The sequence below is a fragment of the Cygnus atratus genome, chromosome 8 (assembly GCF_013377495.2).
Source record: "Cygnus atratus isolate AKBS03 ecotype Queensland, Australia chromosome 8, CAtr_DNAZoo_HiC_assembly, whole genome shotgun sequence".
In the NCBI taxonomy this organism is placed as follows: Eukaryota; Metazoa; Chordata; class Aves; order Anseriformes; family Anatidae; genus Cygnus; species Cygnus atratus.
The window spans coordinates 8,688,010-8,709,891 of NC_066369.1; the positions used below are offsets into that span (position 1 = coordinate 8,688,010).

The following is a 21,882-nucleotide window of genomic DNA, read 5'->3' on the forward strand; positions in this document are numbered from 1 at the left end:
TGTAGGTAACGCAAGAGCCGTTAGAAGTGGCTCAGTGTGTGCGCTGCTTCGGGCTGGCAAGCAGCCCCTTGGGGCACACATGGGCAGTGCTGGCCTTCCAGCCTTCAGACGGGTCAGTCCTACCACCACGGACCCCTCCACCAGCACCCAGCTCCCTGCAGAAGGTGTGGTGGGTGCCACTGTGACTGCCGAGACTGACACAGGGTGTCTCGTCAGGGCCTCTCTAGAAAAGCCACCTCACGCACAGCTGGGGTCTCTGGGGCGCTGCTGCTGCTGCACTGAGCCAGCAGGGAAGCCTGAGGCTGCAGAAAGCTGCAGTAAGGGCTTTGCCTGGATTTTGTTGAGGATCTTCTTTATTCAAGGTCTTTTAGACCAATCTCCTTGCGTCTTCTTACGTCTGTGGAAAATCAGGCTCTCCTAGGAGAAAGACAACAGCTCATACCCAGCTCAGGGCCTTCCTCCCAACGTGCCTGCCTCGTCTCCCACTAGGATCTTATTTCCTGGCACCACCGACGTTATCCCTCCTTGTCCCTGGGGACAAAGCTTGGTTTGTAGCAGCCCCAGCCCTCTCCCACCCAGCCGCCTGTGAGGAGAGCAAGCCGCTCTCGGCTCGGCTCCCTGCGGCAACTCTTGCGGTCACAGCAGGGCTCGACAGAGCTCTGTTGTATTCACGTGTCCGCAGAACAGCTGCTGCTGCAGTCACCATCCTCATAGAGTGCCTATTTTTAAAAGCTCTGATGCAGGAATCACCAGGCAAAACCGTTAGCCTTTTCTGTGCGTGAGAAGCACGGAAAGGCAGGGCCGGCGGGGCCGTGGCTGTGAGTGCCTGCGCTGAGCGGGGTCAGGCATGCCTGGGTCCTGTGTGAGGGGCGGTCAGCCAGCCTCTTCCTAAAAACTGCTGCTCGTGGAAATTGTGTGCTCTCCTGAGGTACGCTTGTCCAGGGTTTCTATTTCATTATTGTTAGAAACCTGGTCAAGGGTAAGGCTGTTTTTCTTGAAATCGAGCTGATTATTTCTAGGCCTGTTGTACTGCTGGCTTGTGCACAGCGATCCTCTGCAGCCCTCCAACTTCTTCTGCAGTGCTTCTGCCCGGCCCCATTTGTACTTGTGTTTTGAATTCTCCCGAGCATTGTACTTCACTCTTGCCTTTGCTGAAACGCATCCTGAAGATTTTGGACGGCTCCTCTCTTTTATTGAAACTGTAGTCTAAACCAGTACTCCAAGGTGGTTGAAATCTCTCCAGCGTAGCATCTTCCAGAAACCTTATAAGTACGCTCTCTATTCCTCATCCAGATCATGAAACAATTTAATGGAATCGAGCTCAGGACAGAGCCATGTGGAATCATTTTTGAAATGCCTGCCCTCTTGTCAGTGAGCTAGTCTTTCCAAACGCCGGATCGCCCTGCCTGCCTTCGGGTCACATTTGCTGGTTGTTTTGCCGAGCATCGGCCCCTCTCCCGGCCGGGCCCAGGTGGCCCAGCACAACGGTGCAGTGACAGCCTTTGTCAGCACCGAAAGGTGAAGGAGATCTGGCCTTCCCGTGCTGATTCACACACACGGGGTTGGACCTGGGTGCGTTGTGAGCGTCCAAGATGGGTGTGGAAGTCCCCCTGGGCCTGCTGGGAGCTTCGTTCCTCCCGGCTGTCACCTCAGTGATGGCGGCCTCAGAAGGCAGCGCACCTCTCACACAGGGTAGCGGCCCAAAACACAGCGTTTCCGAGCCGTGTCTCAGTTAATCGTGGTCCACTTTGTCACGGGGGGGGGGTTTGTTAGAGCTAGGGCAGCAGGAGGCTGGAGGAGAGCGGCCGAGCTCGTTCCCATGCTCTCCGCTGCCACCCACACAGAGCACAGTTCCCTCTCTCACTTCGCTGCTCTCTGGGGGTATTATTATTCTGTCTTGTGCAATGCCAGGGAACTTCATGGTAACCCACTGTGCTGGCCGCTGCAGGCAAATGCAGGGTAGTCTTACTGCCTCAGGGAGCTTATGGAGGGGTTTTCCTGGCCTTGGCTGCCATCCCAGCCCACCTCACCCACTTGTGGCTTTGGAGCAGATTTTCTCTCAGAGCCGGGGTCCTTTTAAGCCATCGCCTCCACAGCAGAAGAGCTGAGGAGCTGTGATCCTGTTAGCTGTCTCCAGCCCAAAGGCCAGGCTCTCCTGGGCCCCTCAGCCTTTCCTCCTGCTCCCCACTGCCCCTGCCCTGCGCAGCACCATCCCAGCCCCTCCGTACTCCGGTCCTGAGCTGTCTGCTGGCAACCAAAGGACAAGAGACAGGGTGACAGAGTGGCCTCAAACAGAGCCCCACACGGGGACGGCGCTCCTAATGCTGTGGAAAAGCTTCCAAAGCATGGCCACAGCCATCGGTGACAAGCACATCTGAGCCCGTGGCGTGGCGACATGCACAGCTGCTCCTGGCCTCAGTCGCTCGGTGGCACATTGAGCTGTCTGCATTTCATTCCTGCAGGTGGGAGCTTTGATTTCCCGTGCAGGCTCCCAGCCCCCTTAGCAAGGGTCTGCTCCTGCTTTTCATTACTATACCAGACATATTTGATCTAATGGCTTCTACAGGTGGCGCAGGGTGCAAGAGGGTCCGGCCGCGGTTGTCAGCTGTCATCCAGAATCAGAGTTAATCCAGGAAAACAGTAAAAATTAGCAATGTATATTGCATTCCTCCAGTCCATACGCTTTCCATTAGGTGATCTTCCATCCTCCTTAGCACAGAAAGAAAACCCTGCCGATGGCAGTCAGCATTTCTCACTCGGGAAAGCAAGGATTGGTCGTGCCTGGAAATCTGATCTCAGCTCTCGCATTCCTGGACTCACTGTCTGTGCAGGGATAGTCTCCCACCTTCCAGTCCGGGCAGCAGATGCTGGCCATGTGCACGGCCTGTTTTGCTGCTGGGCCTCTGCCTGCAAGCCCAGCAGCTTCTGCAGCAGCAGACTGCCCAGCCTGAGCCCATGCAGGGCTGAAGAATCTCTGCAAGCTGAGCTCCCTTCCCCTCCTGGAAACATCTCTGGGCTTTTCCCAGGGAGACGGGCTCCTGGGCAGCCTCGGTTCCTCGCTGCCATTGCTCTGCCACATTCATTGAGTGAGTGGTTGCAGCTTGTGGCTTCTGTGTCTTGCCACCAGCTGTTCAGATGAGCTCTCAGGACAGTGGACACCATCACTGTCTCCTTCTTAGGTCTTTCTTTCAAACATTTTCCCAAAGGCAAGTCTCTTTGGTTGCGCCCATCATGGTCTGCTTGGTCATGGATTCCCAGTCAGCAACACCGCAGTGTCATGCAAGTACAGCAGCCAGCTCAGCCCGTTAATGAGGCACAGTTAATTCTTTTGAGAGTTCACGTTTTTAACTTCTAAAAATAATAAACTGGTGAAGAAATTCCTCTAGATCCTCAGTCAAGAGGGTTACAGGATTCTTAAGCCAATAAAAGAAAGTGAAAACATTCAGCTTTCTTAAATCAGCCCTATCTTTAACCAGCTGTATGCTTTAGTAGCTCAAGAACAACACTGCAGTAATAAATGTTAGACACTGCAAACGCCATCCGTAATTATGTGCAGATGAAGAAGTGGAAAAGAAAAGACTTATATTATTTTCTACATGTGAGTGCACATGCTGGGCGTGGGCTGAGCCCTTTGGAGTGTCACCAGCAGGCTGGGGCTGTGCTGTGCACAGTGGATCTCCAAGTGTGACCCTACAAAAGGGTTCCCATCCCCTCCCCCCCTTGCTCCAGCTCTGCCTCTGCCTTCAGCTGAAGCCAATCCAACCCAGAAAGGTGTCCAGAAAGCTCTGCTTTTTGATGCCCGTGGGTCACTAGGTTGCACACCTGACTCTGACTTCTCTTTTTGCAGAGAACGTGATCAATGGGCAGGACTACGAAGTGATGATGCAGATCGACTGCGAAGTGATGGACACCAGGATTCTCCACATTAAAAGTTCATCTGTCCCTCCGTACCTCCGGGAGCAGCGCAGGAATCACACCGACGCCTTCTACAGCTCGTCCCCCTCTGTCTCAGAGACGCCCCATGCCCTGAGGGCAATTGTCAAGTCCCTGCAGTAGCTCCTGCAGTGTAGCAGCGCGGCCCGTGCACCCTGCCTGAGCCCCGATGCTGGCAGGTCCCTGGGGCTCCGGGCACAGCGAGGGCGGCTTATAGCCCATTCCTGTGCCTGACCCCACCAAACGGCCGCATCCTGTCCTGCCCAGGGACTGCAGAGCTCTGCCAGCTGGGGCCAGGCCTGGGGGACCCGTGCAGCGTGATGCCCAGTGCCAGAGGCACGGGTGACGCACGCTGCCGCAGTCCTGGTGTCCGGCATCAGCAGCTGGTGCCCCGCACTGGCAAAGGGGGCACTGGCCATCCTTGCTACTTATGCACTGTCCAAAATTTTTTTTTTTTTTTTTTCCCTCCCCGTTCAGCCATCTCTTGAAGTCTGGTGCTGAGCACTGGTGGCCTGTCCAGAGACACTGCTGCGAGGGCCTGTGCCTGAGGCTCAGGACAGCAGGAGGAAACAGTGTCCAGATCCAGACTGCACCCCCTAGTCCTGGCCCTGCACCCCTGGAGCAGGACCATCCGTCCCTGCCAGAGTGGCTGGTCATCCCCAGGCCTCGTCACCTGCCCCAAACCCTTCCCCAAGCAGCCTCCCTCACCGGGGGAGCTGGGGGCTGCTGCCTGGGGCTGCAGGGGTACCGCTGGTGCCACGCAGCGAGGTGCGACAGCCCTCTGGGCACTGGCAGCCAAGGCACTACAAGCAGAACAACCTGCACTGCCACCAGGCGTGCCCCGAGGGCTCCCTGCTGCCCGGCCACCTGTGGAGCTGCTAAAACAGGGTCCTGCTCCTGGGGTCACCCTGCAGAGGGAGTCCCACGTTTGTGCCCACCGAGCAGGGTGCCCAGGTGTTACGGGGCCCTGCCCACCGAGACATGCACAGCCTCACCTGTGTGCACGCAGCTGCATGGCAAAAGGCTGGGGCTTGGCCGCAGGGTGGTGGTTTAGTGCAGCATAACCATCACTAAAGATTGTACTTCTTTATCCACCCCCCCCCCTTATTTCTTTTTTTAATTTTGGGTGATATTTAATGTTTCTCACTGCTACCAGCCTGCTGAGCGGCTCTGCCTCTGTTCGCAGGCTCGCGGGGCAGGCAGCATCGCCCTGGCAGCGCCAGCCCTGCTGGGGCAGGAGGGCACTTTGAGTGCGGTGGGACACAGCCACAGCACCTTCCTCCCGAAACACGCACACAGACATACACAGGAGCACCTTCCGCCCAAAACACACACCCGGTCTCCACCCTGGCACCCCCCCATCATGCAGCAGGGCAGCCTGCCCCGAGCCCTGAGCCACCCGAAGGGGCTCTTGCTGAGGTTCCCGAGTGCCACCACAAAAGCCCTCTGCCCTCTTTTGCCAGCCGGGGCTGGGCCGAGGGGATGCAGCGCGGTGCTCAGCTGGGGTCGGGAGCCAGCAGAGCATCAGCCTTGCTTAATGACTTCAGCATGTTGTTACTTTTTTCCCCCTTGCAGTTAGCACAGAAGATGATCGGCTTCGGTTTGCCAGACCATTGGCTTTCCCTCCTTGTCTGAACCACTTACTGATGTGTTTTTTTTTAATTATTATTATTATTATTATTATTCTTTGTGTGTGTGTGTGTGGCTGTTAGGAAATAAAGGTTGATCCCACAGAAAGACAAACAGCTCAGGGGAGGCGAAGGAGGAGGGCGAGCAGCAATACATCCCTGTGAAATATGTGCCTTGCAACACTGTGGAAAAGCTTTGCCCTTTGCCACGTAGTCAGCGCCGCACGGCCCCCGTCCCCTCGGCTCTGGAGCTGCTGGGAAGCAGCCGGGCTCGGCGAGGGGCTTGGCTGCGCTCCTTGCACCAGTTCTGTTTTCCTGGCCCGGGCCCCACCTGACCGCGGGCCAGCTCGCGCAGTCATCGAGAAGAAACTCCCCGGCTGTGCCCCAGCCAGAGGCACGCAGCCCCCGCCGCGCCCGCGCTGCTCTGGGGGGGCCCTTTGCTGCTGGGAGCCACGGCAGGGACCCGGCGGTGGTGGCCGCGCTCCCGCAGCGGTGCCGTGGGTCGGTTGGGGCGGGGAGGGGTGCACCCGTGGGTGCATCCACAACAGGGCTGTGGAAAGGGCCACAGGGGTGGCAGGGCAGCATCTCGAGCCTGGGGGCTGGCACAGAGGGGTCGGGGACATGGGACCGCTGCGGTCGCACATCCTCAGCCCAGCGGGCACCGGTGGCAGAGAGCACCTCTCTTCCCGTGTAGTCCTCTTGTCTGTGTCCCTAGCACTGATGGCAATAAAATCGTTCTCTTATTTATTACTATTAGTTTGCTTGTTAGTGCTGTTTTACGTATGCAAAAGACTGGCAGGTGAGCACCATCTCTTGTGGTGCTGCTGGGCACAGCACTGGCACTGCCCAGGGCACCCAGATTCCCCCCCCCCTTCTCCCCCTGGGGAAGAGGTGGCTGCAGGGGGGGGACAGCACAGGATGGATGCACATCAGGGTACCACGTTTGGCGGGTTGTTTTTTTTTTTTCCTTCCCCTCTAGGACTGAAGCAGGCAGCCCCGAGCTGGGCAGGCCCCACACTTGCCGCTGTTTCCCCATCCCTTGGGAGGACAGGGGCTGCTCCAGCAAAGCCAGGAGAAGGCGCAGGCAGAACGCAGCCTGAGCACCATCCCCGTGCATGCGTTTCTTTTGTGGGGTCCCGGAGGGTGACCCAGACCCAAAGAAAGCCCCAGACAGCTGCAAAGGTACTTGATCTTTTATTATTAACAGCAGGTAAATACAAGATGGTGCCAGGCTGGGGAGGCGAGGGCCGTGCCTCCACGCCGGGCTCCCGCTGGCCGTGCCCTCCAGCAGAGCATCACCCGGCAAATCCCAACCGGGGACGATTTGGGGTTACAGAGCGCGCAAACAGAAGTCATCTACAGGTATTTACAGCGCCCCCCTCCCGCTGCTGGCTCCCAGACTGGCACCTGCAGCCCCCCCGGGGCAGGCTGCAGAGGGCTCCAGGGGGAGAGGGGACAGTCCTCAGCGTAAGTGCCAGCACCGGGGCTGCGCTCGCAGCCGCATCGTACAGCGGGGTCTCCAAAGCACCTGCTGGCCGTCGGGTGGTCCCGAGCAGGGACACGCTGCCCCTCTGCCAGACACCAGCGTCCCGCCGGGACCTGTAGCCTGCAGCAGAAAGGCCAGCTTTGCACCAGGTTCTGGGTTTGCTGCTCACGGTTTTCAGCTAAAAAAAAGCTCATCAGCGGGGCTACGTCTGGGCCACCTCCTCCTCCTCCGTGCGCGGAGGCCGGCGTCCCCTCCCAAAGGAGCAGCCCTGCTGCCACCGGCCCCTCCGCGCTGCCCCAGGGATCAGGAGCAGGTTACACCAGACAAAGGGGGTGGTCGTGGCCTGGGGATCGATCTACAATCCGCCATAAAAAACAGCTTGAAACGACAAAAAAACATTTACTCTTTGATTTGTACAAAATAATAATAATAATAATAAAAATAATAATAACAAAAGGTGCTGGTGGCCCCTCGCTCGCAGTGCCCCGCCATGGCTGGGGGCTCAGTAGGCAAAGATGACGTGGTAGGTGACCTGGTGGCCATTGTCCCAAGCGTAGAGCAGGCGGTCCTTGGGGTTATAGTCTATCTGCGTGGTGTAGGCGTACTCGTTCTCGAAGAGCAGCCGGGGGATGATCTGCGTGTTGGTGTGCGTGTCGAAGGCGTAGGAGATGTTGGCGTTCCTCTTGTTGTAGCTGTCGACAGCGTACAGGACGCCGCAGATGACGAAGCAGTTCCCGTAGAAGTTCTTCCGCAGCCCCGTCCGCCACGTGGTCTCCTTCTGGGTGCTGAGGTCAGCGGCGTTCAGCTTGCTCAGCACGATCACCTCCTGGTTGAAGCCCTCGTAGCTGATGGCCGGGTAAATGACCCACAGGCCGTTCTCGTCCACGGCGAAGTCCACGTCCGAGTGGCCCCGCCACCGCCACGGCGTGGACTCCTCGTAGGCCACGTCGTGCAGCATGGCCCAGGCGGCCACGTACCGCTGCTTCAGGTCGTATTTGATGATGTTGCGGGTGAAGGCCCGGTTGTAGTAGAAGGACCCGTTGTAGACAACGTGCCCCGTCCCGATCCAGCTGTAGGGGAGCTTGTAGGAGTTGCTCCAGCGCCCTGAGAGGCACAGACACCATGCTGGTGAAGTCCTCCCTTTCCTGCACCCCCTTCCCCACGTCCCGTGGTGACAAGCAAGGTCACAGCCACCACGGGCAGCTGGACCTGCCCCATGCTGTGAACCCCACACCAGGTACCACCACCCAAGAGGGTCCCTCCCAACCCTAACATGGAATGGGGACAGTATTTGTGCCAGCCCAGCAGGGCCTGGCACAGCCCCGGGGACACGGGCACAGCGCAACCCCACCTTGCTTGAAGTTGTCGAGGTTCCTGAACTCCACCAGCGTGTTCCCGTAGTAGTAGTTGGTGACGTAGATCCGCTCCTCCCTGGCCAGGGGGTCCTTCATCCAGGCCCCCTCGTTGCGCCCGTAGGTGTTCTGGGTGGTGGGCCCCGAGATGGTGGACAGCGTGTCCTTGCAGCGCCCTGCGCGAGCAGAGAGGGGCTCACCAGGCTGGAGGCAGGGCAGCTGCACGCTCCCCGGGCGCAGCAGGCATCACCCCTCTCCACCCCCTCAAACCAGGGAGGGGGCTTCAGTAGGTTCCAGAGTTAACAAGTGAAACTTGGTGCCCCAGTACAGCACTGCCCAGCGTCTCCCACCAGGGACCAAACCCAGGTGTGTCCCCGAGGGCACAGCAGGAGGGACGCAGGGCCCGTGGCCACACGCAGGAGCACTCACCGATGATGTTCCTGATGTCCTCCTCCTCCAGTGCCTGCTTTGGGGTGGCGGGGATCGTGGGGCTGACCGGCGTTTCGGGGGTGCTCGCCTGCTCCAGGGGTCCCAGGCTGCTCCCCGTGCCAGGCTCAGGGCTCGTCCCCGTGTCCCACGGGGTCTGGGCGGTGGTGGCCACAGCGGGGCTAGGGACGTGGCTAGTGGCTGCAGGCGGGCTCTCGGTGGCCGTGGGTGCCACCGCGCTGGCTGATGCTGTCGGCAGCTGTGGGGTCCCCTCCTCGGGCAGCCCCGATGGGGCGCTCGTGGTCCCCGGGGTGGGGGGCGGCCGGCTCACGGTGGTGGGGTCCGGCGTCAGCCCCACGGAGGCGGCAGGGGACAGGGGCACGGTGGCCGGCGCAGCGGTGGTGGGGTCGCTGCTGGGGGTGGGCGGCCACCCCACCGGGGATGGCTTCCGCACGCCCTCGCCCGCCCGCCCGCTGGGCCGCAGGAGCTGGTCTTCGATCAGCAAATCCACCGTGTTGTCCCCGCTGAACAGCTCGTCCTCTGCCGCACAGACACGGGCGTCAGCGGAGCCCCGCTCCTCCTCCCACCTCCCTACGCTCCTTGCACTAAATCCACCCATTTTTCCCCTAATCCCCTGAAGCCCCGGTTCCCGGAGCAGCAGCACCCACAGGCAGCTCCAGAGCCCCCTGCCGCTGTGCCCAAACCCAAACTTTTTGGCTGCTTTGGAGCTTCCTGAGCCAATAAGAGTTGGGCAGGGCAATGACTTGCGAACACATTTGCCCACTGGTTTTGCCACTCTCGATCAACATGCCCAGCTTTAGCCCCACAACACCCCTCAGAGGAGTAGGACTTGGTAGCAGCTTTCATCTCCACCCCACGTTTTCATCTCCTGCCCCTTTATTTCCTTCCTGCAGTTTCAGTTTTCCTGCTCTGGCCTCCTCTCAGAAACCACGTCCCCTGGATTAGCAGCTCATCCGTCCCCACGGCTCGCTCCTTTTGCTCATTCCACTGCCCTGCCAGCAGCCTGACCCAGCACCTCCGCGCCCCGTCCCCCAGCCCACGTCTCCAAGCCCCCTGCTCCTGTCCCTCCTCCCACAGCCGAAGTCACCATGTCCCCCACGGTGTCCCCACGCACTTTGTGCCCACGCGTTCCCGGGGGACGAGGCTGCTTCTGCTGGGGGGAGCCATGAACCTGACTCACGCTGCTCCTCGATGTCGTTCTCCGACTCGCTGGACTGCGCCTTGTAGTAGGTGACCCCTCGCACGATGGTGGGCTTGGAAGGAGGTCGGCTCCGCAGGCGCAGCTTCCTCTGCAGGAGCTGCTTGGGCTTCTCCTCCTCCGGAGCAAGGTGCAGCTCCGGGAGGGACTCGACGGAGTTGATCTGCTGAGAGATGGTCTCGTCTTTCAGGAACCTTTCCTCATACTTGCCCTGCAGGAGATGGGAAGCTTGTTACGGGATGGGCCTCAACGGGAGGATTTTGGGGGAAGCGCAGGGGTTTGGCACCGGTCGTGCCATCCTTCCTCAGGGCTTGCCGTGCCCTGCGTTCGATCACGAGTGACGGTGGGCAGCCGAGGCCCAGAGCCGCAGCAGCCACGGCTCACGGCTGCGGGATTTCACCTCATTAAAGCAAAATGGAAAGACAGACTGAGCGTTGAAGCGGTGCCCATTTGGCTGAGGAGACGGGCCCAGGATTCCTTCAAAGCCCTGCTGCAATTAACGGCACGGAAGGGGGAGTGCTGGGAAATGAGGTCACTCGGGGTGATAACGGCCCCGCGCTTTGCTCCACTGCCCGGGCAGGGCGGGGACCCCCAGCAGGCACCCCCCTGCCAGCCGTGTCCCCCCGTCACGGGCAGAGCAGCCTGGGGTCCCGGGCATCACACGGGCAGGGGGGCAGAGGCTGCAGTGCCAGGAGCCGCAGCAGAGCAGCACAAAACCTCCCCAGCTCATACTGCCAGGGCAGTGAGGGGGTCGGGACACCCCCGGCGGACCTTTCCCCCCAAGACACCCTTCTTGCTCATCGCAGCTGCGGCACAGAAACCCCTGCCCCAACAGGAACATCCCCACGTGGGGCAGACCCATGGGATGCCCACGTCTCTGCCCGGAGCCTGCAGGCGCAGGAGCTGGCAGGCAGCTGCTCGTGATGGAAAGCAACGTGCTGCCCGTCCCTGGAGCCCCCGAGCCCCGCTAATCAAAGGCTTCCCAGCGGTTCCCAGCCAGCCCCGCGATGACATCAGTCTTTCCAAGCACTCCGACCTGGAAAAGCAGGAGGGGGAGGCGCGGGGAGCAGCCCGGTCCCGCTGCCTCCCACGTCCCGGCCGCAGCTGGGCCGTGCCGGGAGAAGCAGGCTGGGGCCGGGCTTTGCTGAGCGGGGAGGGAAATAACCCGGTGCCGGGCTGCCTCGAGTGCCCAGCGTTATGGTGTGGTGCTGGGAGCAGGGAGAAGGCAGAGCAGGGGTGGTGCCAGTCGGCCGTACCTCGGTGTGCACGTAGGCAGCTTCCGCGTCCCTCTGCAGCGAGCCCTCGATGTCGGGGAGGCTGTTGGAGATGAGGCTGGAGCAGTTCTCCCGGCGCTGGGGCTCCTGCAGAGGCTCCTCCACGGCGGCTCCCACCCCACGTCCATCCTGCGTGAAGTTCCTGGACATGCCCTGGGAAGGAGAGAGGGGCTTCACCCCAGCCCAGACCCCTGGAGGCGGGGAGCTCTGGGCTCCTGGCCCTGCTTCTCCCTGGGGCTGGGCACCGAGGGGCTGCTGCCGTCTCAGCTCATAACTTCTTGGTCCTCTACATCTTCAGCTGCTCGAGTAGACGGCACATCAATCAAAGCACTTTTGCACATAGCCTGGAGGCAGTTCCCCCAGTCCTTCATCTCGAATCTGTCCCGCCATTAATCTCTCCTAAAATCCGCCGTGACCTCCATCTGCGACCTCAGAGCTGCCAGCTGAAGCAACAGCTGCGAGCTGACGACAAACCAGAGGAGATGCTAGCTCCGCAGACCACAGATCTGGGGGTCAATCCCGCAGCATTTGTGTACGACACCTTGTCATACTGGAAAAAACTCACAGTCCCTTCCCCTCCAAAAATACCCACCCGAGCCCAGTTAGCCTGCCACCCCATAGGGCATTTAATTTTGATTTGCATCTAATTTTGAGGCTGAGTCCTGTAACACAGGGACTTCTCAGCAAGCTTTTTTGTTGCAGTAAGAAAAGGAAGAGGGGAGATTTAAGATGCTCTCCTCGGAGAGAAAGAAGCAGCTTTGACACCCTCCTCCTTTGGGGAGCATGGCTGTTTCCAACTGTCCTGTGCCCTTGTCACTCATTGAGTGTAATATTTGGTCTATGGGGACAAAATCCTTCTCCCTGGGAGCAGAGGGCCACCACCGACATGGTGCCCTGTGATGCTCCCTGGGGCCGCTCAGCTGCTTCTCCGGGGAGCAGCTGCCAAAACCCTCCTCGCTTGGGGGCCCGACACTTCGGAGCGATGCCAGGACCTCCCCCAGCACCCAGCTGTCCCCTGCACCCGGTCCCGCGGGCAGGAATCTGGGTGCGAGGCCCGTGACAGGAGGCTGCTCCCAGCTGCTGCCTGCAGCTGACCCGTTCGGAGGTGCCAGCCCCGGGCAGGAGGCAAGCAGAGCCCTGCTGCCTTCTGCAGGCCCCGGCTGCTCGCAGCAATGTCGGGAGCCGCAGGGCAGCGCCCGGAGCTGGGCTGTGCCCGCAGCAGCCTCCGCCCCGCTCAGCATCCTCAGCGGGCACTGGTGGAAGAGCGAGAGCAGGGAAAGCACAGGGACGCTTTCCGTGGCACTTCCCAAGCCTCCAAGCTGACATTTTCACCTAGCTGGCCTCAGGCTTGCACAAATCCACGGGGCAGGACGCCCCCCACGCCGAGCCCCGCTCAGCAGCAGCACAGCCCCGTGTCACCGCTCCCCTTCCTTCCTCACCCAGGACTCAACAGCAGCCCCAACAACACCTGGGGAACAAGCCAAACCGCAGGAGGAGGGTGGGATTGCAAGCACACACAGCGGTGTTTTGTTATTTTCAGACCTCAAAACCCTTTTCCTCCTTTTGGGTCAACACCCTGTTTGGAAAGCCGGCTGCTCGTGGCCAAGCGTGCTCCTCTCGGCTGTCTCTTGCCTGACCCTGAGGCGGAGCACCCCGTGCCTTCCCAACACACTTTGCAAGTGGAATTTTGGCTTTATAAATCACTGCTTCTTGGCCGCTGGCCGCAGCCGAACGGGACTGTGCTGCTCCGACAAGAATGCGGGACTGCTGCCCCAGACACGGACCCGGGGAGCGCGCCGCGCTGTTTGGTCTGCAACCTGGGCCTACGGAGCTGAGCATGGCACAACGAACTGCCACCCTGCGTCGTGCTAGCCAGAGGAATACTGAACCATATCTATCTTTTAGCAGCGCCGAGGAACGGGAAGGAGGCTCTGAGCCCACCCGAGGCACCAGGTACAGGGTTTCAACCGCGGCCGCAGCCCGAAGGTGAGCGGGGCCTGCCTTACCTCCTCCAGCCTCTCCACCCGGCCCACCAGCTTCGTGGTGATCGAGTGCAGCTTCAGCAGGTCCAAGCCGTAGAAGGCACTTTCCAGCATCTCCATGATGGAGGACAGCTGCAAGGCAAACAAAGCACACCGTCATGCACAGGCGCTTGCTGTGAAGCACCCAGAAGGGTTTCCGCAGCCAAAACTCAAGGGTGGTGCGCGTATCCGAGCACAAGAGGTTTATTAAAGAGCAGTTTTGTCCCTATACAGACAGCACTCTGCATCTGGGGACGATGGGCTACTCTTAATGGTCCTTACTTCCACCTGGAGGGGACAAACACCTCAGCCCACCCAGCCTGCCAGGGCAGGCAGGGACATGGCGCACAGCACCGAGCATGTTGGGTGCGAGGGGAGCGCAGCGCTCGTGTCCCCAGGGCTTAGCTCCCCGAGTGACACAGCTGGCAGCCGAGGAGCCAACAAGCAAACCACAGCTCACATAAAATGAGTTTGAGATCAGACTCTGAGCTCCTGCCATCCCGTGCTTGTTTTTCCTGGAACCAGGAGAAGCTTGTTAAAAAATAAAAATACTCACAAAGGCAACAGCGAGCAGGGGCTGAAGTTCAGCGCCAGCCTAGTAAGAGCCGGCTTCCCCGACGAACCACCTTGTTTGAGGGATGCTGCCTCCTGCCTCCTCCTTACAGCCCCCGTAGGGAGGTGCCCTGCCCTGGTCCCACCCGGGTGGGGATGGCCGTGCAGCCCCGCATTGCCCCGTGCCAGCCCCGCTGCTGGGAGCAGAGGGCAGAGGAGCCCTGTGGTCGGGCACAGGCACGGGCTGGCTGGGAAGAGCTCCCGGACCGAACACTGTCTTCCTCCTGCTCCCCCTGACCCATGTGTACAGCACCACGCTGCACACCTTGTGGCCCCGACAGCCAAAAAGCGTTGTCAATGCATGGGGATCCCTGTGAGGAGGTGGGGTTTTCTCCCAACAGCCTCAAGCTGATCACCAGAGCCCCATAAACATGGGAGAAACACAGGCAACACTGCTGGCAGCACTCAGCTTCTTCCTCGGCCTCTGCAGTCTCCCAGTGGAGCTGACAGCAAGGGAAAGGTTTTTTTTTGCACCAGCAGCAAGAGACAAGGACTGTTTCATGGCTACGCATCCACTTTCCACTGAGAACTGGACCGGGACTACCGACACAACACATGCACAGCCCCTGGAGAAACGCACTTTCCCTCCAGGCTGGATCACAAAGGTTGCAGACTTCCTTAAGCGTCTTCCAGCTTCTCCCGAGCACACGCATGGTGCTGCAGGTCAGGCACCAAGCCCCCAGGAACGCCAGCCACATCCACCAGCAGAGGACCAGCAGAAAGCTGCGATCCCACAAAAAGGGATCTTGGATTCAGCTGCCCCGGGCTGCCCCTCCCTGATGCATCGTGCCGATGTGCACACACCGACTAACTCCATCTCCCTCACTTTGCCCACCGTGGGTTTGGTTTTACTGCTCTGAGAGCCCACACATATATTTGATGCACGCACTGGGGTGCTCCCAGCACTGCCCGCCTCTCATTTTGGGGAGCCTCCCCCGCCGGTGCCCGGTGAGCCCATTCTCACAGCTCCCACGGCCGGGCTTTTACAGCAAAGACAATCCCCGTGTGCGCAGTGCTTGGGCAGGCCCTGTGAGGCGGCTTGGCCGCGGGTCCTTGCGAAACGCCCGGGGAGCCGGGGCCAGTTCCTAGAGGGCCGGCGGCGTTCACACCGCGGCTGGCTGCGAGCGGTCCCTGGGGAGCGGCGGCTGGAGCCAGCCCGTGGCCGCGCTCCCCGGGGGATTACGGCCATCGAGGACGGGGCACGGTGCTGCCGGCCGAGTGGGCTTCTCCGGTGGACGAGGGACCACCAAAAAACTCCAGGCCGTGATCGCGCCTTCCCCGCAGTGACGGGTGGTCTGCTGTGCCTGTTTGTCTTCCCTCGGCGCAGGGAGCTCGGACGGGGAGCTGCTGACTGCCTGCAGTCTGACGGGACGAAACACGTCCCCAGCTCCAAGTTAATAAGAACAAACCCACACGTCCCCAGCTCCAAATTAATGGGAACAAGCCCATTGTGCAGAGCTGCTAGACCAGCTGTGGTGGGGCATCCAGTAAGGGTCAGGAGGACTTGGGGCAAATACCGCCGCGTGCGGAAAAGGGAGAAAAATCTGAATAATACAGAAGTGCCAGTGTCTAAAAAGGACAAAACCCACCCCGCCACCGTCCCCGCCAGCACTGTGGCACACTTTCATGCTGACACATCAGCGGCTTTCAGCCTGCAGAAACCAAACCAGCTTTGTGAGCATCCCACGGGGCGCCCTTCTGCTGCGGGACAGCGCAGCACCGAGGGCAGGGGGGACGAACGGGGCCGTGGAGGAATCATCCACAGCAGCTGCCTGAGTCAGTCCTGGCCTCGTTCTTACTGAGAACATGCGGGTATGGAAGTAACAAAGTTTTGTTTTCCAAAGCATAGGAAGAAGAAGGCTTCAAAAGGTTTTTTTAAAGGGAGAAATAGCGGGGGGAAAAAACAAAAGAAAAAAGGGATTTTTAAAAGCTACTATGAATATTACGAGTTGGCCACGTTTTGGGGCCGTACTCCTGAGCTGGTTTTGATCTGGAGCAGGCAACCTGTGCTGAAAGCTCCCTGGGCCCTGCTCTTCCCTAGCTCTGTCCCGGGAGCCTTGCTGTGGCAGTGGCAGGGGACAGCACTGCTGTCCACCCGTCCCTCTGTCCATCCATCCATCCATTCACAAGGGCTTTGACGCCCGCCAGCTGGTGGTGGCAGTTTCCCCGAGGCTTTTTGTACGCTCCCAAGCCTGGATGGATGACTTTATTGGAAAATGCAATTTGTGCCTCTGGGCCCACACACAGCAGACTGTCCCCCGGTGCCTGCAGAATGTCACCAGTGCCACCCGCTCTCACAGCACACCCTCAGGAGGCACAAGGACCCCAAAAATTCAAGCCGTGCTCCTACCTTCAGGTCAGTGCTCTCTGCCTCCCGCAGCTTCTTCAGCCTGAAGTCCCCCTCGCAGGGGTTGAGGGCGGACGGGGGGGCCACGCACGCACACTTGCAGCCGGGTCCCGACGTGATGGTTTCCACCGTGTAGAAGTCCTCGGCTCTGAAGGCGCCCTCGTTAATCCGCTGGCAGGCGCCGCGGCCCAGGGGCCTGACCAGGCACTTGCAGCGGCAGTCGGAGCCCTCAGACACCGCCTTCACCTTGTCGTAGTCACCTAGCAGCTGAGCACCGGCACCGTCAGGACCCTCGGGGAGCCTCACAGTGCCCCGCGTCTTGAGGAACCATCCCAAAACTGGTGCCAAATCCCCTACAAAGCGCTGAGCTTTCTGCCCCCCTGCCTACACGGGGAAAGCTGCCTTCCTCCACCAGGGTGTTCTTGTCCGTGTAAGACGGACCCAGGCACTAGGAGCTTTAGGGGTGAAGCCCATCCCGCTGTCCCTTAACGCTTTGTGTCCTTTTGGGAACAGCCACCCCGTAAGCCACCTGCTGCCCCGGGCGAGACTTCTTTGCACGGGCAAGCAGGGCTGGGGATGCTGAAATAACCCTACAAGCAGCGAAACCTGGCGGTGGGACGGCCCCGCCGTGCAGCCCCACACAATGCCAGGAATTTCCTTCGCGGGGATCTGCAGGCAGCGCTCCGGGGAGCCCGAACATAACCGGGACGGGGTTTTTCCAGCAGCCACCCCCAAAAGCTATTCCGGAGGGCAGACAACAGCACGCAGTGCGTTTCTGGGGGGGGGGGGCACAGCCCGGCCGTGGGACGCCCCTCTCCGGGCACCCAGAGCCCCCCCATGTGCCCACCCAACACCCCCCCAAGGACCCCCCAGCTCCCCCCAGTCCCCCCGGGGGCAGCACCCCGGGGCAGTAACAGCAGCACCCCCCCCCCTCGGCACCCCCCGGGCGGCACCCCCCCGGACCTGCGAGAGGATGTTCTCCTGGTTGTCCGCCTCGTCCTGCAGCGGCGGCTCGGCGGAGGGGCCGGGGGGGCCGCCGGGGGGGGGCCCTGCCCGGCAGCCGGCTCCCAGCGCCGCCAGGCACAGCAGCAGCGACAGCGCCATGGGAGGGTTGGGGGGGAGGGGGGGGGGGCGAGGATGAGGATGAGGACGGGGATGAAGACGAGGATGGGGATGGGGATGGGGACGCCGCTGCGCGCTCAGGTGCGGCGCGGAGGGCGCGGGCGGGGCCGGGCAGGGCCCCCGCCTCCCTGCCGGCCTCCCGGCCTCGCCCCCGGCCTCCCTCCCCGCCTGCCTCCGCGGCGGGCGGAGCCGGGGACGGGCTTGGGGTCGGGGTTTGGGGCCGCCCCGGGCGGTGCTTCCCACCTGCGGCGCGCCGGGGGCAGCCCGAGCCGCCCCCCCCCCACACACACACACACACCCCGCCCGGGGAGACTGGGGAGGGGAGAGGGGGGAGGTGGGGGCGAGGCCCGGCACGGAGCCCGGGGGGGTCACGCGTGGGGGGGAACCGGGTGAAAAGGGTGGTGCTGGGATCCCCCGGTGCGGCCACGCGTGGGGTTTCTCGGGGTGGTTGTGGGCTGAGCCCACCAGCGTCGTGTGTCACACCGCCACGTCCCGTGAGGGGGGACGGAAAGGTGCCAGGCGCTGGCTCGCCTTCTGGCCCCAGTGGCAGCATGGTTCCCATCCTCCGTGTGCTTTGGGACACAGGGAGGCTGTGCTGGTGGCACATCCCATCCCGTCCCATCCCGTCCCGTCCCGTCCTGTCCCATCCCGTCCCATCCCATCCCGTCCCGTCCCGTCCCGTCCCGTCCCGTCCCATCCCATCCCGTCCCGTCCCGTCCCGTCCCGTCCCGTCCCGTCCCGTCCCGTCCCATCCCATCCCATCCCATCCCGTCCCGTCCCGTCCCGTCCCATCCCCTGAAGAGCAGGGCTGGAGCTGCCAGGCAAGAAGAAAACGACTTATGTGAGAGATGAAGTGCCTGAGGCACGGGGGACAGCCCCAGATGCTGGCTCTAAGGCTGGGACCGCAGCCCTGGGGGTGCAAGGCGCCTTCTCCCCCCCTGGGGAGCCGTACGGGGCCGGATGCCCTGCTGCAGGCTGGCAGTGCTGGTTTCTTCCCAGGGAACAACAGCCCTCGGGCGCCAGCTCCCTCACGTCCACCTCCGTCGCTCCGTGCCGATGACAGCTGAGGTCCCCCGAGGGGCAGCCTGTCGGCACAGAGGCTGTGAGACCCGCGCTTTTGGAGCCCCAGCTCGTGTCCCACGGGGCCTGCGGGCTGCCCAGACCGCACTTGGAGGTTTGAGCAAAACCCCCAGGACAGGCGGGTTTGCTCCTTGCTGTGATGCTGGATCCAAGGCGGGAGGGGTGCCAGCCGGGGGGGCTGCCCTGTCCCCCCACAAACCCTCCCTGCAACCCCTTCGGCCCTTTCCTCACGGTCACTTTCAAAGGCTGGAAAAAGAAGGGAAAGAAATCAGCCACGGGGTTTCGGAATGAAAAGTCAGGGTCTCCCACGCCACCGACATCCTTTGTCTTTTCTTTACAAGGGGAAGGAACTGGTGCCGGTGGTATTTAGTCTGGGCTGAAGACAAGTTTAAGCCTGTCCTTTGGGGGCGAGAGGAGACAGCGGCAGGCACTTCTGCTCTCTGTGGTCCTCTCTAAACTCTGAATATCCCTCCTCCAAGGGAAAAAAAAAGCACACCACCACGAGGAAACCCGCAGACAGAGCTCTCCGAAGCAGCCCTGAGTGAGCACAGCGGGGCCGCAGCACCACCGCGCGGAGCTGAGCACGGCGAGGAGCCGCTGCTGGCACAAAGCCCCGAGGAAGGCAGGATGTGCGCTGCCACACGCTGACAGCTTGGGTTTCTTGCTCGGGACTCTCTGGAGATCATCTGCTTTCTTACAGCAAGGGCACGTCGCTGGCTCAATCAGCTCAGGGTCCACCAGGACCCCAGGTCCGTTTGTGCCAGGCTGCTTCCCAGCACGTCCTGGTGCTTTGTTCCGCCCCAGGGACAGGAATTGGTGCTTCCCCTCGCTGAGCTGCCTGCGGTCCCACCAGTCGCCTCTCCAGCCCGCCAAGGACCCCTGGTGCCAGGCACTGCCCCCAGCTCCGTGCCATGGGCGGCCTCGTGAGGGTGCCCCCACCCAGACGGGTAACGGAGCTGGCAAGGACACTCACCTGCGCGGTCCCCAGCCACCTTAGGGCCAGAAGCTGAGGGGCACTGGTGGTACCACGTCCCTGGTGGGACACGCCATCTCCCTTGTTTGGCCCGGAGGTGAGCTGTGGTTGACACCTGCATGTGCCTGGTGCGTGCCGTGGCTCTTCCAGCACCTCGCTGCACCTCACCTCCTGCAGCCTCTGGCCCAGTGAGCACCAGTGCCAGCACCACCTCCTGCTGGAGGAGAGCAGAGCTGCTGGAGGCAGGCCCCATTATTAGCATCCTCATGCTTGGTCTTGCACAGCACTATACGTTACCCCGGCTGTGCCTTCCAGGGACCACATACAGAAACGTGCCCGTGGAGCACGCTGCCACCGCCAGTGCCAACGGGGGCTCGTGAGGGCGGCGCTTCTGCGACTGCCAAGGGCCAGCTGAGGTGAGCCTCTGGGGCGAGAGGTGGCCCAAGAGCTGCACGCACCCGGGGACAGCACATGGCTAGACGAGGGCGCTGACGCCCGTCCCTCGTGCATCCGCTCCGCGCCCAGGATTAGGGGCGCTCCCTCCCAGCCCCGTCGGTGCAGCAGAGCTGTCCCGCGGAGCCGTGTGACGAGGCAGGAAGGCTCCTGACGTGATCCCGAGCTGCACAGCAATTTGAGAGGCTTCCTCATTGAACTCAGCAGTGACACTTGCGTTTGCACCTATGAGTCAAACGGGCAAATGCATGCGTACCTGTGCTGGGAGCCTGCCCTTCCCGAGGCTGCCCAACGCGTGTCACCTGCAGGAGGCACGCCTGCGCCAAGCTGGGATTGCAGCACCCTGGACACACAGAGCAGCTCTGCCCGAGCCAGAATAGAATGTGTATTTTAAAAGAGTGGGTTTTTTAAACCAGGAGAGCTTTGCTGTGCCAGACGGCTGTGATGAGCCCCCAGGCGTCCTGGGCAGCTCTCCCTGGTAAGGCCTTCTGAAAGCAGCTTGAAGCTGGGTTTTGGAGAAGCCACGCCGAGCTGAGTGCAGAGCTCAGGCCACATCACCGCGATGTGAGAAAAGTGGGCTTCAAACACGTTCTGCCTTATAGCATCATTATTCTGAAATCCACGCTCCCTGACTATGCCACTTCACCGAGCAGTGCCAGGCTGGGGGTGTCAGAGACTGGGACCTGTGCAGCACGGTCCGTGCCCTCTACCTGCGGGGTACCTGCGCGGTACCTGCGGGGTGCAGGCAGCACAGCCTGGAAAATGGTCCAGGATAGGAACCCAGATTTGGCACCACAAGACAAAATAGCCAGAGGGTGATGGAGGGGAGCATCCAACCCCCTGACCCCACCTCATCCCCTCCTTCTTCCTCCCGGGTGCGTGCAGGCAGCTGTACACATCCTGCCTCGCTGACATGCCAGCCAGTTGGTACTGTCCCCACCTCGTGCTGTAATTAAACCCGCCCGAGCCCCTGTGATCAAGGGGAGGTTCCGCCTCTCTGTGTTTCAAAACCCAAATCCCCTTGAGCACGCACACCAGGGCAGCACAACATGCCCTGGCCATTGCGTGCAGCTGGGCGAGACCATCCTGGGGTTTTGAGGTCGTGTTGCTGACACCAGTGCCCTGCCACGCTTCCTTTACACCCACCTCCCATGCTGGCATACCCAGAGACACAGACATGAGAGTTGCCTCTCCATTTCTGGGTCTTTTGGGGAGCACCAGCACGCCCCCCCCTGCCCTGCTCATGCCTGCACACCCCTCCTGTGGCTGCAGGCCCTGCAGCAGCAGGGAAGCCGCAGGACCCTCTGCCTGCAGCTGTGCCGGGCTGCCTGGGAGCAGCAGCTCCTCTTCCCTGGGCTTTCCTGGCTCCAAGCCACCTGCCACCATCCCCAAAACCACAGGTCCTCCAGGAGGCTGTGCTGTGCCTTCAAATGCCTTCTATTCCCGCACACCCTGCACCACGGTCTCTGCTCCTGCGGGGCTCTCCCTGGCAGTTTCACCTCCAAAGGTGGCTCGAGCTGCCCTGACCTGCCTCGGAGCAGCCCCAGCAGCAGCGTCCCCAGGTGCAGTGCCAGCCCCTCACACATCTGCCTGCGTGCCCTGCATGAGCTCTCACTAAACCCATGAGAAACAGCACCTCTAGAGGTGAACCTTAATGGAAAATGCGAAATAAAAGGTCTGTAGACAAAGGCTGTGATGTGGCAAGCTGGTTCGGAAGGACAGAAATATCCCCTCACAGCACCTCACATGCACATCCACTGCCCCAGGAGCCCCAGATTCCCTGTTTTGGACAGCACAGCCCTGCAGGAACATGGGAGGCTCCAGCTGACAACTTCCAGGGGCCAAAGCACTTCTCATGGCTGGGTGAAGCGAGGATGCAAAACCTGTTCCGATCTCCCAGAAAAAAAAAAAAAAAAAAAGGAAAAAAAAAAAAAAAAAGAAATTTCTGGGGAGAAT

At 61.1% G+C, this 21,882-nt stretch overlaps 2 protein-coding genes across 5 annotated transcripts in view; one reads left to right on the forward strand and one right to left on the reverse strand.

Moving 5' to 3' along the window:
* ATF6 (activating transcription factor 6) overlaps nucleotides 1–6,312 on the forward strand; it is a 79,312-nt gene extending 73,000 nt beyond the window's left edge. For both annotated transcript variants that reach the window (XM_035537377.2, XM_035537378.2), the window contains exon 16: nucleotides 3,848–6,312. In XM_035537377.2, coding sequence (XP_035393270.1) covers nucleotides 3,848–4,056 — 209 coding nt within the window. In that variant the 3' untranslated portion in view covers nucleotides 4,057–6,312. The remainder of the gene's footprint in view (nucleotides 1–3,847) is intronic.
* A 428-nt stretch (nucleotides 6,313–6,740) lies between these two features.
* OLFML2B (olfactomedin like 2B) lies at nucleotides 6,741–17,549 on the reverse strand. 3 transcript variants are annotated; one of them, XM_035537371.2, is made up of 8 exons: nucleotides 17,262–17,549; nucleotides 16,302–16,565; nucleotides 13,325–13,432; nucleotides 11,301–11,471; nucleotides 9,961–10,255; nucleotides 8,829–9,365; nucleotides 8,399–8,575; nucleotides 6,741–8,151 (listed from the first exon to the last, which is right to left on the reverse strand). In XM_035537371.2, exons 1-8 carry the CDS (start codon nucleotides 17,400–17,402, stop codon nucleotides 7,550–7,552), a joined length of 2,295 nt encoding a protein of 764 aa, XP_035393264.1. In that variant the 5' UTR covers nucleotides 17,403–17,549; the 3' UTR covers nucleotides 6,741–7,549. The 3 variants fall into 3 exon arrangements, with proteins under 3 accessions (XP_035393264.1, XP_050568093.1, XP_035393265.1); XM_050712136.1 differs by having other exon boundaries at nucleotides 10,018–10,255; nucleotides 17,262–17,517; XM_035537372.2 differs by having other exon boundaries at nucleotides 10,027–10,255; nucleotides 17,262–17,402.
* Nucleotides 17,550–21,882: the final 4,333 nt, after the last annotated feature.